Source organism: Nicotiana sylvestris, chromosome 1, assembly GCF_000393655.2.
Source record: "Nicotiana sylvestris chromosome 1, ASM39365v2, whole genome shotgun sequence".
Taxonomy (NCBI): Eukaryota; Viridiplantae; Streptophyta; class Magnoliopsida; order Solanales; family Solanaceae; genus Nicotiana; species Nicotiana sylvestris.
The window spans coordinates 11,133,862-11,147,305 of record NC_091057.1 but is presented as its reverse complement, the minus strand read 5'-3'; the positions used below and the strand labels follow the sequence as shown (position 1 = coordinate 11,147,305).

At 40.2% G+C, this 13,444-nt stretch overlaps 1 protein-coding gene across 1 annotated transcript; it reads right to left on the bottom strand.

The window, feature by feature from the left end:
- On the bottom strand, positions 1-1,536 carry LOC138890128 (uncharacterized). The gene has a single exon (XM_070173492.1). It carries the CDS (start codon positions 1,534-1,536, stop codon positions 1-3), a length of 1,536 nt encoding a protein of 511 aa, XP_070029593.1.
- Positions 1,537-13,444: the final 11,908 nt, after the last annotated feature.

Here is a 13,444-nt window from a genome sequence, read left to right as displayed (position 1 = left end):
TTATTTGTACTGGTCTGCAACCACAATTTCAAAAGCCTGATAAACTATGTGCTCACTCCCTTCTCTTGCTTCAAGACATGGGATTGATGGGTCCCGATAAATTGATTGCTCATCTTCTCCGTGGACCACGATATCTTGATCCTCATGCTCGAACTTCACCATCTGATGAATAGTAGAGGGTACAGCCCCCGCTGCATGAATCCATGGCATCCCCAAAAGAAAGTTGTAGGATGTGTCCATGTCTAGAACTTGGAAGGTTACTTTAAAGTCTACTGGGCCGATGGTCAGAATTAGATCGATCTCTCCAATTGTGTCCCTTTTGATGCCATCGAAGGCACGTACGCAGACATTGTTGGGTCGGATTATTTCGGTCCCGATTTCCATGCGCTGTAGAGTTGAAAGTGGGCAAATGTATACTTCAAAGCCTCCGTCCAACATAACCTTTTTCACGTAGTTCCCTTTGCATTTGACTGTTAGGTGCAGGGCTTTGTTATGTGCAGCCCCTTCTGAGGGCAAATCATTTTTGCTGAAAGTGATCTGGTTGATTGCAAAAAATCTTTCTGCCATTCTCTCCAACTGCTCTACAGAAGTGTCAACAGGCACATATGTTTCGTTAAGGGTCTTGATCAATACCTTCTGATGTTCGGCGGAGTTCATCAACAAAGCCAACAAGGAGACTTGTTCGGCAAATTTTCGAAGTTGGTCAATCACCTCATAATCTACCATTTTCATGTTTTGAAAGAAAGCCTCCACTTCTTCGGCACTCACGGGCTTCTTAAGTGGGAAGCGCTTTCTAGTAGCGTTGTTCACCTCTTCCAAATTGGAATACTTTTCAACAGGGTTATTTTCTTGAACTTCTCCTGGGATTTCTTTGCCCTTATAGGTCACCACCATTTTGTTGTAGTTCCAGGGCACATCAGTAGGATCTTTCATGGGCTTATGTGGCACGTGTCCAATAACCACGGGCTCATTCAGCCTCGACGGCTGAATTGGCCCCCGCATTACATAAGCCCCCTTGGGCACATACATCTGGGTTGTTTTGTTCAGCTCGAATCTTCTGGGAGGACTCAATGTCATCTGCTTTTCTTTACGGCCTTGAGGGACGTAGAGAACAACATCTTTGGGAGGCGTTGCCCCAGTCTCAACTTCAATTTTCTTCTCTGACTTTGGAGGGGTGGTTTCTTTATTTTTCTCCCCTTTATCTTGCTTCGGGGCAGCTTTTGGTTTCTTTTCTTCATCATCAATGGCAATGATGGCCTTCAATGTTTGGTCAAATTCCTTATCCTCACAAATCATTCCAATTACCGGCCAGTTATTGTGGGCTGGCAGTGGGTTGTTGGTCACATTGGGAACATCTTCATCCTTCAGCACTATCTTCCTTTGTTCTATCAAATTCTCCACGGCTCTCTTCAGAGTCCAGCAATCATCCGTGTCATGCCCTTCTGCCCCTGAGTGATAGGCGCATCGGGTACCGGCTCTGTAAGCGGGTGATGCTGGGTTTTGCCTGGTTTGAGGAACAGGCTGTAGCAGACCCATTTGAACAAGCTTTGGTAACAGGCTGGAGTAGGTTTCGCCAATTGGTGTGAAATATGGCCTCTTGGGCGGTTCATGAGGGTGGAAATTATTTTGTGGAGGACGTGGGTTGTAGTGGGTTTGGTAAGGAGGTTGGTTTCTAGGAAATGGAGCTTGATTTCAGTTGGCTTGTTGTTGTGGCCGGAAATAAGGCTGAGCATTCATGACCGAGTATGGTTGAGGAGTATATGCCAAGTCTTGGTGAGGGTAATAGTGTTGCGGGGTCCTTTGTGAGAAAAGGGATCTGGGAGTACAGTTTCTCCTTGCACCTGACACTGCCATGGATATTTCTTCCTTTTTCTTTCCCTTTGCTATTCCTCCAGACCCACCTTGAATGGCTTGGGAGGTATCTATGATAGCAGATTGGCTTAGAATTCAACCCATTTTTAGCCCATTTTCAACCATTTCGCCAATCTTGATAGCTTCAGCGAACGGTTTACCCATTGTGGACATCATATTTTGGAAGTAGTCAGCTTTCTGAGCTTGAAGGAAAGTTGTGACCATTTCAACCTCATCCATCGGAGGCTTTACCCTGGATGCCTGCTCACGCCATTTAACTGCGTACTCTCGGAAGCTTTCTGAGGATTTCTTTTTCAAGTTTGTCAATGAGTTCCTATCTGGAGCAATATCGATGTTGTACTGGAACTGCCTGACGAAATCTCTAGCAAGATCATCCCAGATGTACCAGCGGGATATATCCTGGTCCATGTACCACTCAGATGCGATGCCAACCAGACTTTCTCCGAAATAGGCCATGAATAGTTCTTCCTTTCCACCGGCTTCTCGCAGCTGATTGCAATATCTCTTGAGATGAGCAATAGGATCACCATGCCCATCGTACTTCTCAAATTTTAGGGTTTTGAATCCCAATGGTAGGTGCACATGAGGGAACATGCATAAGTCGGCATAGGATACACTTTTCTGTCCACTCAAGCCTTGTATGCTTTTGAGACTCTGTTCCATACTCCTCATCTTCCTCACAATCTCTTCTTGCTCAGGAGTTTTGGTGGTATTTTCTTGCTCCGCAGTGAACTCAAATTGGGGTGGTTGAGGGTAAGTATAAGTAGGAAACTGAGGAGGTTCCACTGAGAAAGATGGTGCTTGAAATGTGAAGGAAGATGAATAAAAGTTTGGCCTGGGTAAAGCAGGTTGTGTCGTAGCTGAACAAGGTGGCGCGGTGAATATGTTTGAAGCCGCACTTGAAGCTAACACCTGGGGGCGAGACTCAGAAGGTGTTCCAGCAAAGTGGGCTAAAATGGTAGGATATCCCAATGGGGTATTTGAATAACTTATGGGGATGTTGGAGGTCCCACTTGCCCTGGGAAAAAGCTCAGGGAATCCAGGGATCGCACTTGGCGGTTCTTTTCCATTGGCCCAGGCGTCCCACATTTCCATCATGCGGAGACGCAGAATTCTATTTTCCTCAGCTGTTGCTGACTCAGAAATTGGGATGGCCGAGATCGGACTATCCTCTGGAATAGGAACTGTTGGCAGAGGAATTTCCGAAGACATTTCAACGCTTCCTTTTGACCTTGTGAAGTATGAATGTGAAGCCAGACTACCACAAAACCAACCACCTTACTATAGAACCTTTACAATAGTAGACAACAAACCAGTTAGTTTGAAGCAATTAACACATAGGAAATCGCACGTTGGGGTGTGATGCACCTATACAGTTAAATTTGTTTCTACATGTTTCGCAACGGTTGCATGTTTCATCCCGGCTCTGCTTATTTTCACAATTTTCTTTTTCTTTCCACTTTTGGCTTTTGTACTTCTCCTCTTATTCCCATTTTCCACTCTTTTCTTTCCTCTCTTTCCTTGCCCTTTTTTTTCGTTTTTCTTTTGGTTTTTTTTGGCTCTCTTTTTCACATCCCTCTCTTATTTGAGTTATTTACAAAAATCGTGACCGGATTCGATGAGGATTGCATACGTATCACGACGCCGCGTGAATCAAATCATTACGTAGTTCAAGAAAAACAAGTGTGAAAAATAAAGAAACATTTTTGGGGAATTTTCAAATTTTCATTAATAAAACTCCTAAACTTTCTATTACAAAAGACTTCAAACTACTCATTTTCTTGGAATTTTAAAACTACCAACAGACTAAAAAATAATTTCCAAAATACAGACTCAATAAGTGAAAAATCATGAATACATCAATGCTTCGAATCCTTGGGCCCGTGGGACATCATTCGGTCTCACGGGCCTACGTGCGAGATCCCCTTGAAGCCGCTCCAAATCACTCATTATCTGGCAGACAAATGTCATTACAGCAGCGAAGAAAGTGGTCTGAGTCATATCCTCACATGCGTGGCATTTCATGACGATGTAGTCGGCAATGGCTCTAACCCTCTCTCGGACAATACCCTTTTCCTGAAGTAAACGCCCGATTTGCTGATTCCGGGCTTCCAACACTTGAGTGTCATGATGATTTTGATTTCGCAATTGTTGCATATCTTCGTCCATTTGGGCCATCAAAGTATAACAATGTTCCCTATCGTCTTTAAAATTCTTGTCCTGTTTGTCCGCCTCATTTTCAAGGGTGATTAGCTTTCTCTTTAAATTGGCGATTGTCCCCTCATATTTTCTTTTCATTTGTCGCACAAACTCTGCCCGCCCTTCTGCATTCTCTGCCAATTGTGCTCGGACTTTTGCTAGACTAGCCTCAGATTTTTCTAGGTCATCTTGACACTCAATTACTTTCTTTCTCAGACCGCTTATAAGCCTTTCATCTGCCCGGCTTCTTTCCGGGTTTCTAGCAGCTATTCTCATTTTATGGATTTGAGCTTTGAGAGCTTCGTTTTCCTGAGTTAGCTTTTTCTTTTCCCCTTCATCTGCGGCAGCTTGGATACTGTGGCCAAATTTGAGGTCCCTGATTTGTCCCTCTAATTTACTTATCTTAGCCCTATATCTTTCTTCTTTTGCCAACCAGCCCCACTGCTCCTGCGAGTCGTTAGTGAATTGTTGGACATGAGGTCTCTTAGCAGGTCTCTCGGGCTCTCGGGGAATTTGAAATCTTTTACCAAACCAAACCATATAATTGTGGTCCACCTCACCTCTAGCTAGATCCTGCACCATAGTCTTGGGTTCGAGAAATCTGCACTCATTCCAAACTTGGCGAACTCTTCCTTCTAGAAATACAGCCTTTGGGCCCAATTCGACGACATGTACACTCAAATCTTCGTCATGGGGGACGGTTTGAAATCTTCCTAGTTGGCGCAAAACCCTGTGAGGAGTATATGGTTGGATGCTCCGGATGCCCATTAGGAGAAAGTAGCACACTTTAGCTGACATGTATATGACTTCGGTGGTAGGGAGCCATCCGAACGTCCACTCAATTTTATCCGAAGTTAAAGAACTCAAGTGGGCAAACCAAGCTTCGGTACCCTCTGGAAATTCAACCCCCGCCACTCGGCTTTCAAATTCTTCGATGCAATCCAAACCGGGCATGTCGTAGTTCATATACCCGACATGGTGGCAGAGATGTTCCAGTATCCACAATTGTAGTAGTAAGTTGCAGCCTTGGAAGAATTTTCCCTTCTCGACAGATGGTCAAAGCTCTGTAAATCTCAGATAAGATCAGGGGAACTAATGTGCCATTAGCTTTCTTGATTGCGACATCAACCATTCCCACGAGGCCCAATTCTATGTTGCCATCTTTTCGCAGACATATTATAACACCCAAGAATGCTACTATAAAAACCAAACCCCGCCTTGCTTCCCATTTATCTTTATTTCCGGCATGGGTCAGACCAGTATTCGGTGCTTCGAAACCTTGGGGATTTCCATAGCGTTTGTACAGGAACTGGAAAGTGCAAAACCCTCCAGATAAATTCCCATCCTGAATATCCCGGCTAATACTCAACATATCCAGAAACTTGTGAGGAGATACTGGTCTCGGTGACACCGGGTACCGACTTCTAAGGTTTCCGCTAAGGCCGGCGTAACTCGCAATTTCCTCTAGCGTGGGTGTGAGCTCAAAATCAGAAAAGCGAAACACATTGCGAGTCGGATCCCAAAAAGGTATCAAGACTTCAATCACGTCCAATCTTGGCTTGATGTTAAAAAGTCCGACAAGACCACCCAAAACTTTTATCACAGTTCCTCAGCTACATTTTCCTAGGTCATTCCACCACATGTGGAGTTGTAAGGGGATCTCTTCAAGAGCTGCGAAGGGTTTGTTTTCATCTGTGCTCATCCTGCACATTTATTAGGGTAATTTAATTTAAAAGGTTATGACTCATTTTGACTCAAGAAAAGGTTATCACTATTTTTTTTTAAAAATTTCATAAAAAATCCGGCTTTACAGATACGGCCTTTCAGCACTTCGGGGAAGAAGATTTTAAGGCTGTGTTTGCTAAACGGCCAAAACCTTAAAAAAAACTACTAAAGGTGGTTGTTCTTGCAAAAACGGCCTTCCGGCGCCCTTTTGGGACATTCAACTATTTTAGACAAGAATGACATCACCTTTTTATTTACAATCAAAACAAAATTTTTTGTTCTTTTTGGGCTATTTTTACAAAAATGAAGTTGGACCCGATGGGGGTTGCCTACGTATCCCACATCCGGTGAGAATCAAACTAGCGTAGTTCGGGAAGACCAAAAATAAAGTAAATAAACTAACTCTTTTTTTGGAATATTTTAATTTCCGCAAGAAAGACTTATAAAGAAGAAAGAAAATATTTTTGATTTCAATTTTTTTTGGGGGGGAATTTCGAAAGAAGAAAGATTTTTTTTTAATTTAGACTTTTACTATTTTTTTTGGAATTTCGATAGAAAAAAAAACTTCTAAAGAAGAAAGAAAAATATTTTTGGAATTTTATTTTGAATTTATGAAAAAAATGCTTCTAAAAAAATGAAATATTTTTGAATTTTGAATTTTCTTTTCAATTTTGAAAGAAGAATGAAAACATTTTTGGATTTTTGGAAGAAATTAAAAGAAAATATTTTTGTATATATATATATTTTTTAAAAACAATTAGGGTCTAAAGAAGCAATAAAAGAAAATACTTTTGTATATTTTTTTTTTAAAAAAAAACAATTAGTTTCTAAAGAAGCAAGTAATGGAAAATATTTTTTTTTGTTTTTTTTGAAAATTGGGGTTTAAAAAAAAAGACTTTTCTAGAGAGGAAGTAAAGGAAAATATTTTTGGATTTTTTTTTGAAAATTATGGGCCAGAACCGATGAGGTTTGCCTACGTATCTCACATCCGGTGAGAATCAGACCCGCGTAGTTCGCCAATTTTGATAGAACATGGCAGTTGAAAACTTTGGCTCATTTGGAGATGACTTTTTTTTTCCCGGAATTTCGGCAGAGTTTCAGAATTTTCTAAATACCTACCTCTCACTCCTATATTATTATTTTCTTTTTGATTTTTATTTTTATTTTCTTCCTCTGTCCTAGAAGCCGGTCAACATGCAAGCCGAAACAAACAGATGCGCAAGTAGCACGTAAGATGCATCAGGATGGTCTTTTTCATTTGGATACACCTGTCCTAGACAGACCCAACCCATGTGTTGAGTCTCCAAGGTCAAATGCACATGATGCAAACAAACGTTCCTACTAGGGATCTGGCATGAGGCTTGTTATACTAGGTTTAAAAACCTGGGTTTATTGTTCTAGACCTGGCTTACCCGAGCGGACAGCTCGAGCCGAGGGGGCAGCGTACCGGGAATACAGAAGCTTCACCGGCTTTGCAACTTGTCCAAACCTCGTTCTAAAATTGGGATAAGACTCTAACAGAAAAGAAGTCACACGAAGTGCACACTTCCCAGATGATTTAGAAGACTCAGAGAGAGGAGGGTTTCGTAGCAATTCATATACAGTCCAAACAATATCAAAGCGGTAAAAGCGGCATTTAGCACATTAGGCTCAACATGTAAAAATCAGATAAAACAAGCCAACTATAACAATTATTCTAAGCTCGAATTCTTGAACCCTGAACCGAAGTTCTGGGTTTGGATCCCCAGCAGAGTCGCATGGATCTGTCACACCTCCTTTTTACACACCCGAAGGTATATAAGGGAGTTTTTCCAATTTAAGTGACATTATTCGAAATGGGATTAATTATTCAATTCAGAGTCGCCACTTGGGATAGTTTATTTGGTGTCCCAAGTCACCGATTTATTTTAAATCCCAAATCGAGGAAATTTTGACTTTCCTTTTGAAGTCTGCGAACCAGAAATTCTGTTAACCCGGGAGAAGGTGTTAGGCATTCCCAGATTCCGTGGTTCTAGCACGGTCGCTTAAACTATTATAATTGGCCTATTAACTGATTTGCATAATTTTACAAGTCCTTTTGGTATTTTTAAACTAAAATTGCATGAAATTACAATTTTAGCCTATTTCTCGATTTAATAGCATTCGTAATCAAAAAATCATTTCTAATATTTTTTAATTAATACTTATGCATTGCTTATTAACTCGGTATTTTTAATTTGATTTTAAACACTATTTACTATTTTTATAAAATCAAAATGGGGAAAATTGGCTATTTAAATTGCAGTCTCTTTTTATTTCAATTTTAGCCCAAATTGCACCCTCAATTTCAACCCCAATCCAACCCAATTACAACCCGATTTCGAATTTTACCCGACCCAGACCCAACCAAACGGACCCGCCCGGATCCCATCTTAAATCAGGGCCGTTGATTGTTTTAAGCAACGGTCCCCGTTGGCCCTTTCCTTTTTTAACCCAATCGACCCCCTAACTCTAATCATTCACACAGAACAGCCGTCCTTGTATCCCATCGTCTCTCAAAATGCTCTCAACCACCCTCTGAAACCCTAGCCCTCTCCGTTGATCTACAACTTCGTTCCACCGGAAATTATGGCTTCCCAGGCCCTGTGTAACCTATATCTACCCCACTCACCCTTATTCTCCTTTTGCATGAAGATTCAAGGTCTGACCTTGAAGACCCTGGCTCAAAGTTCCTCCGATTCAGGTTCTATGGCCATCTCCGGCTCATCTCTGGCGTGTCCTAGCACTACGAGTTCATCTCTGACTCGTTCGACTCGGACCAGCCCCTTTCCAGACCTTTCTCATCTTCTAGGGTTTCTCTGAAACCCTAAGCCATTTCGAGGTTTTCTTGTTTCTCTCTATATCTGCTTTAGATTCGTGCTATTTATGAGGTTTTCAAAGTATTTCTTACATCATTTCAAGTTTTTGCTTTTCAAAACCTGTTCATCTTCTCAAAACTTAGGGTTTCTGTGATTTTTACTTGTTCTACTGTGATTTCTTACATTATTTGGCTTCACTGTAAATCCTAAGTGTTTTCACTATGATTTCTAGGCATTTTCTGTACTATATTTTCTTCTAGGGTTTTCGAGTAAATTCTTTACTGTCTCTTCTTTCATTATGCTTCCATGAATGTTTATGTTCTTTGGACTTTCTGAGTTTATTCTTTGCCTGATTCGCTATGCTTTCGTCTGCGAGGAGGAAACCCTAGATTTTTTGGGGTTTTCAGACTACTTGTGTGCGAGTATTTTTGTTTCTTGTTTACTTTCAAAACCCTAATTTTTTAAATTCGTCTCATGTTCTCTGATTCTTGCTAAGCTTTGCAAGACATTCTGATTTCTCTCATAGCTATGTTCTTCTACTTTTGATTGCATGACTACTCGATTTGTTTAATCTTAGCCCTGCATGTTTAAGTTTATGCATCTTTTATAGTCAAACATTTTCCTTTCAAAATAACCCTAATTTTTGGGGATTGATTTCAAACTACTATTATGTGAGCTTATTTGATTCTTCCCTTGTCTAATTTGGATCTATTTTCTGACTTGATTCAATATTGTCGAATCTTTAATTCCTTGATTTACTATGTGTTAGTTGATTTTATTCTTACCTTATTTACCTGAACCGCGTATTTGAAGAACTTCTCTTTTGTATTCACCTTTTATTGCACAATGTGTTATTGATTTTCTTTCCTTAAATAAAACCTTGCCCTTTACTATTCAAGATCGACTCCTTAATTAAAGGAAGTCCCTTCTCCTAATTGATTCTGATTTGATATTTAATTATTTTTACCTTACTTACTACCTGTTTTCAAACTATAAATACCTCACTTCTTTTCTTCAAACAGAGGAACATTTAGAGTTCAATACACACACACACACTCAAAGCTTCCCTCTCTTTTCTGCTACCTGTGTTACTGCTCTGTCTAGCCGGCTGAAAGCCAAGGCTAGACTTTGGGAATCTCTGGTTGTCCTGCTTGTGTTTGCTTCTCTGGCTGTTTTCTTACTTTGTCATTCTGCTATTTGAAACTTGCAACTGGTATATCTCTATAATTTAAATATCATGCTCCAAAACTACGTGTTTACTTCTACCTTTACATAATTCCTCACTACATGTTTAGCCTTCTGGTATTATATGACTATACATTAGTCTGTTATGTTTTTGCTTCATGCTCCTGCATCTTTAAATTCTGTTATGCTTTTCTTGATGTTTATATGAATGTTTCATGTGATCCCTTTCCCTTTATTCCCCTTTATGTGTTGAGCCTTGACTAGAGTCTGGTGGTGTTCTAATCACCATCCAGGCTTCTGTCTGACTTCTAAAGTTTGCTCTTTATCTGTTTAAGCTAAGTAAAGGGTCAGGGGTGTGCCAGTCTTACCCATGGCTGGGTATAACCGCCCTTTGCTTTGGTTTCCTCAATTTCCCCTTCACTTTACACTTACTCTTAGTTCTTTAAGTTCTGTCCCCCTTTGGTAAGCCATGCTTTGGGACCCTAGAGCTCCCTCTGAACTTGGATGCCTGAGGGTTGGCACTTCCACACTGCACTATTCTGTTACTATATCAATTATTCAGAATGTTAAGCATTGCTTGGAGTTCTTGAAGCTCCTTCGAACTTTGAAAATATTCTGAGTAAGAGAAAGTCTTGGAATCTGGAATTGGTAAAATGCATGTGTTGGACATTAAGGTTGCTTTGGGCTTCCTCGGGTCTGTTTTTAGTTTTGATGTATTTATTTTTAGTCTTTCCCTTCCACTTTTGTAATAACTTTGTAAAAAGACTTGGGGAATATTAATAAAAGGGTGTGGGAGGGGTTTATGTTATTCGCATCAGTCAATGGGTAGAAATCATGCCTATAGGATTTCAATATTGCAAATCATCTAGAAATCATGCCTATAGGACCTTAACATTGCAAATCACTTAGAAACCATGCCTATAGGATTTAATATTGCATACCATTCAGAAAATCATGCCTATAGGATTTTGTATTGCAAGCATGATAGAAATCATGTCTATAGGAACTGCACATGCGTTAGGAAAACTGTAGGATAATTACGCTCATCTTTTACCAATGCTTTAACAACCCACTTTAAAAAATCGAACGTAGATGTCATGCATATAGGATTAATTGCAACTCGCTCAATCCGTTTAAGTAACAGCAGTCTGTCAATTGGTTTTTTTAACGTTTCTTTAAATAATGTTTTCAACAAAACTCTTTTGTAAACCATGTGTGCTTTCAGACTCTACAAATCTGCATTCTTTTCCAGACACAGTTTTTCTTAAATAGTTTTGCCTAAGCATTTTAATCAGTCCCTGAAACTGCCTTTAAAATAATTCTACAACCAAATCCTTTTTTTTCAAAAAATACTCTTGCCTTCAAAATTCTTGCATAACTCTTTGGCTTTTTCACTCAAACAGTTTGATGCTTTCGAAATCTGTACTTTCCTTTAAAATTCTTCTGCATCAGATTACCTTTTCTGAAATCAGTATTTTTCTAAATCATTCACCTAAAATACTTCAATTTCTAACAAACCGGACCTGAGGGGCTCAAAGTAGACTTATTATCCAACTCTATGTGTTAAACTAATCTGTCCACTGTCAGTTTTAATCTTAAGACCAAATCAGTAATTGCAAGTCATGCTAAACTAATTGTTGTATGGCTTAAGGGGTTTTATGTGCAGCCTTTGTATGTTTGTTTTATTCCCCTTATGTGCTATTTGTTTTTGATTGACGCCTTAGCGTTTTTACCTTTAAACTCCATACATGCCCTCACCCCTTTTCTCCCCTTTTAAGATTAGAAGTCCAAATACCCCAGGACTAATAGGTCGGGATGGGTATTAGCATGCAATAAGCAAACGAGACTAATCGCGTTTAATACCTTGACGGGGTGGGAAGGGTAGAATATGGAGATGATGACGGTGTGCTAATATCTCGTGCGAGAATGATTGCTGGGTATTACACCAAACTGATTCATATTATATTCAAACCTAGGACCCCTTTTCTCCTTCTTTAGTTATTGATGTTTTCTTAAATTAATGTTTCTTCAACTAAGCTTTCTCCTTTTAAAATCACTTGTGTCTTTTTTCTTTCAAAAATTTTCAACTTGTTATGTGCAAACTTTGCTTGTTTATTCCTACTCTTCTTAAAGTCATAACTAAGCACGGCCGTGAACCACACTAGTGGATCTTGAGGGGTGCCTAACACCTTCCCCTCGAGATAATCTCAAGCCCTTACCCGAACTCTGGTTTACCTTTCAAAAAAAAATCTTATCTTCTTTAAAAGTGTCCTAATGCACTATAATCATTAGGTGGCAACTCTTCAAATTCCATAACCCGATTCCTCGAACGGGAATAAGAGTTATTTTGTCCATAATGTCGTAAACCCGATTTCGCTCTTTAGGGAAAAAGGGGGGCGTCGACAGCATGGCGACTCCACTGGGGAGATGCTTTAAGGCTTTTACCATTACGTTCTTTTTTTGACTTTATTGCTTCCTTTATTACCTTTATTTCCTGCTTTTAATCATTTCTCCATGAATACTAACTTGACTCTTCGTGTTTTCTTTTCCTTTAATTGCTTTCCCCTTTACTGCTTTACCATTATCTCAATTCCGTTTTCATTTCCGAGCATTTATTGTAATCTTTACTTTATGAACGTGAAAATACATGTAATTTGTTTCATTATTGTAATTGCATCTCTCAACATCATATCCCACTCGTGCCAAAACAAATCCTATAGCAACGCTTATAATGAGTGGTTGCGCCCTTCCGAATATCATAACCCCTAAATGTGGCAAAGGCATATTTGCGGTAAAACCAGTCGATCAACGGTGTAGTCGACGGTTCCGCGCCTTTCCCTCTTGAGTTGTCCGCTCAAGGGTACCTTGTCTAGCACTTCAAAGTAGAAACCTTACTCTATTAAACTGTTCATACATCATGGTCAAACATAGCCAAGTCAGTTATGTTGTCCGCATAATGACTCATTAAGATAGCCTAAACCAAAGTCCATCGGGTTTCCTCGAAACCCAAACAGACACCTCAACGTTATGTGCATTTATTTGAAGAACTAAATGCCATTTTGCTAATTATTGATTTAAATAGTCGAGTTCGGTGGGGGTTAAGGGCCTAACATTTTGTTTTGCAGAAAATGAGTCACGAGGTCCCCAGATTCGGTATGGTATCCAACATCCACCCAAGGTTGCTAAGCTGGTGGGAAGATCTTCATGGTAGTGATCAAACCCTCGTCCGCAAGTACTTAGGGAATTTACCCTCACTTCTGGAAATCCAACCCAATAACAAGATCATTGAGGCTGCCACTTTGTTTTGGGATGGTGATCGATCAGTGTTCCGTTTCGGAGACTTGGAAATGACCCCTCTGCTAGAAGAGATAGGGGGCCTAGCTGGTATCCCTTGGGAAACTCCGGGTTTGCTTATGCCGGAGAATCGCAAAAGTAGAGGCTTTCTTAAGATGATGGGACTCAAGAAAAACCCCGACCTTTCTTGCTTGAAGGACTCCTACATACCCTTCGACTTCTTATACGAGAGGTATGGCCACAACAAGTCCTATCGCACCTACATGGACGAATTCGCCCTCATCTCTTTGGGGCATATACATAGAAGGGTGTTTGTGTTCATGTTTTGCTTC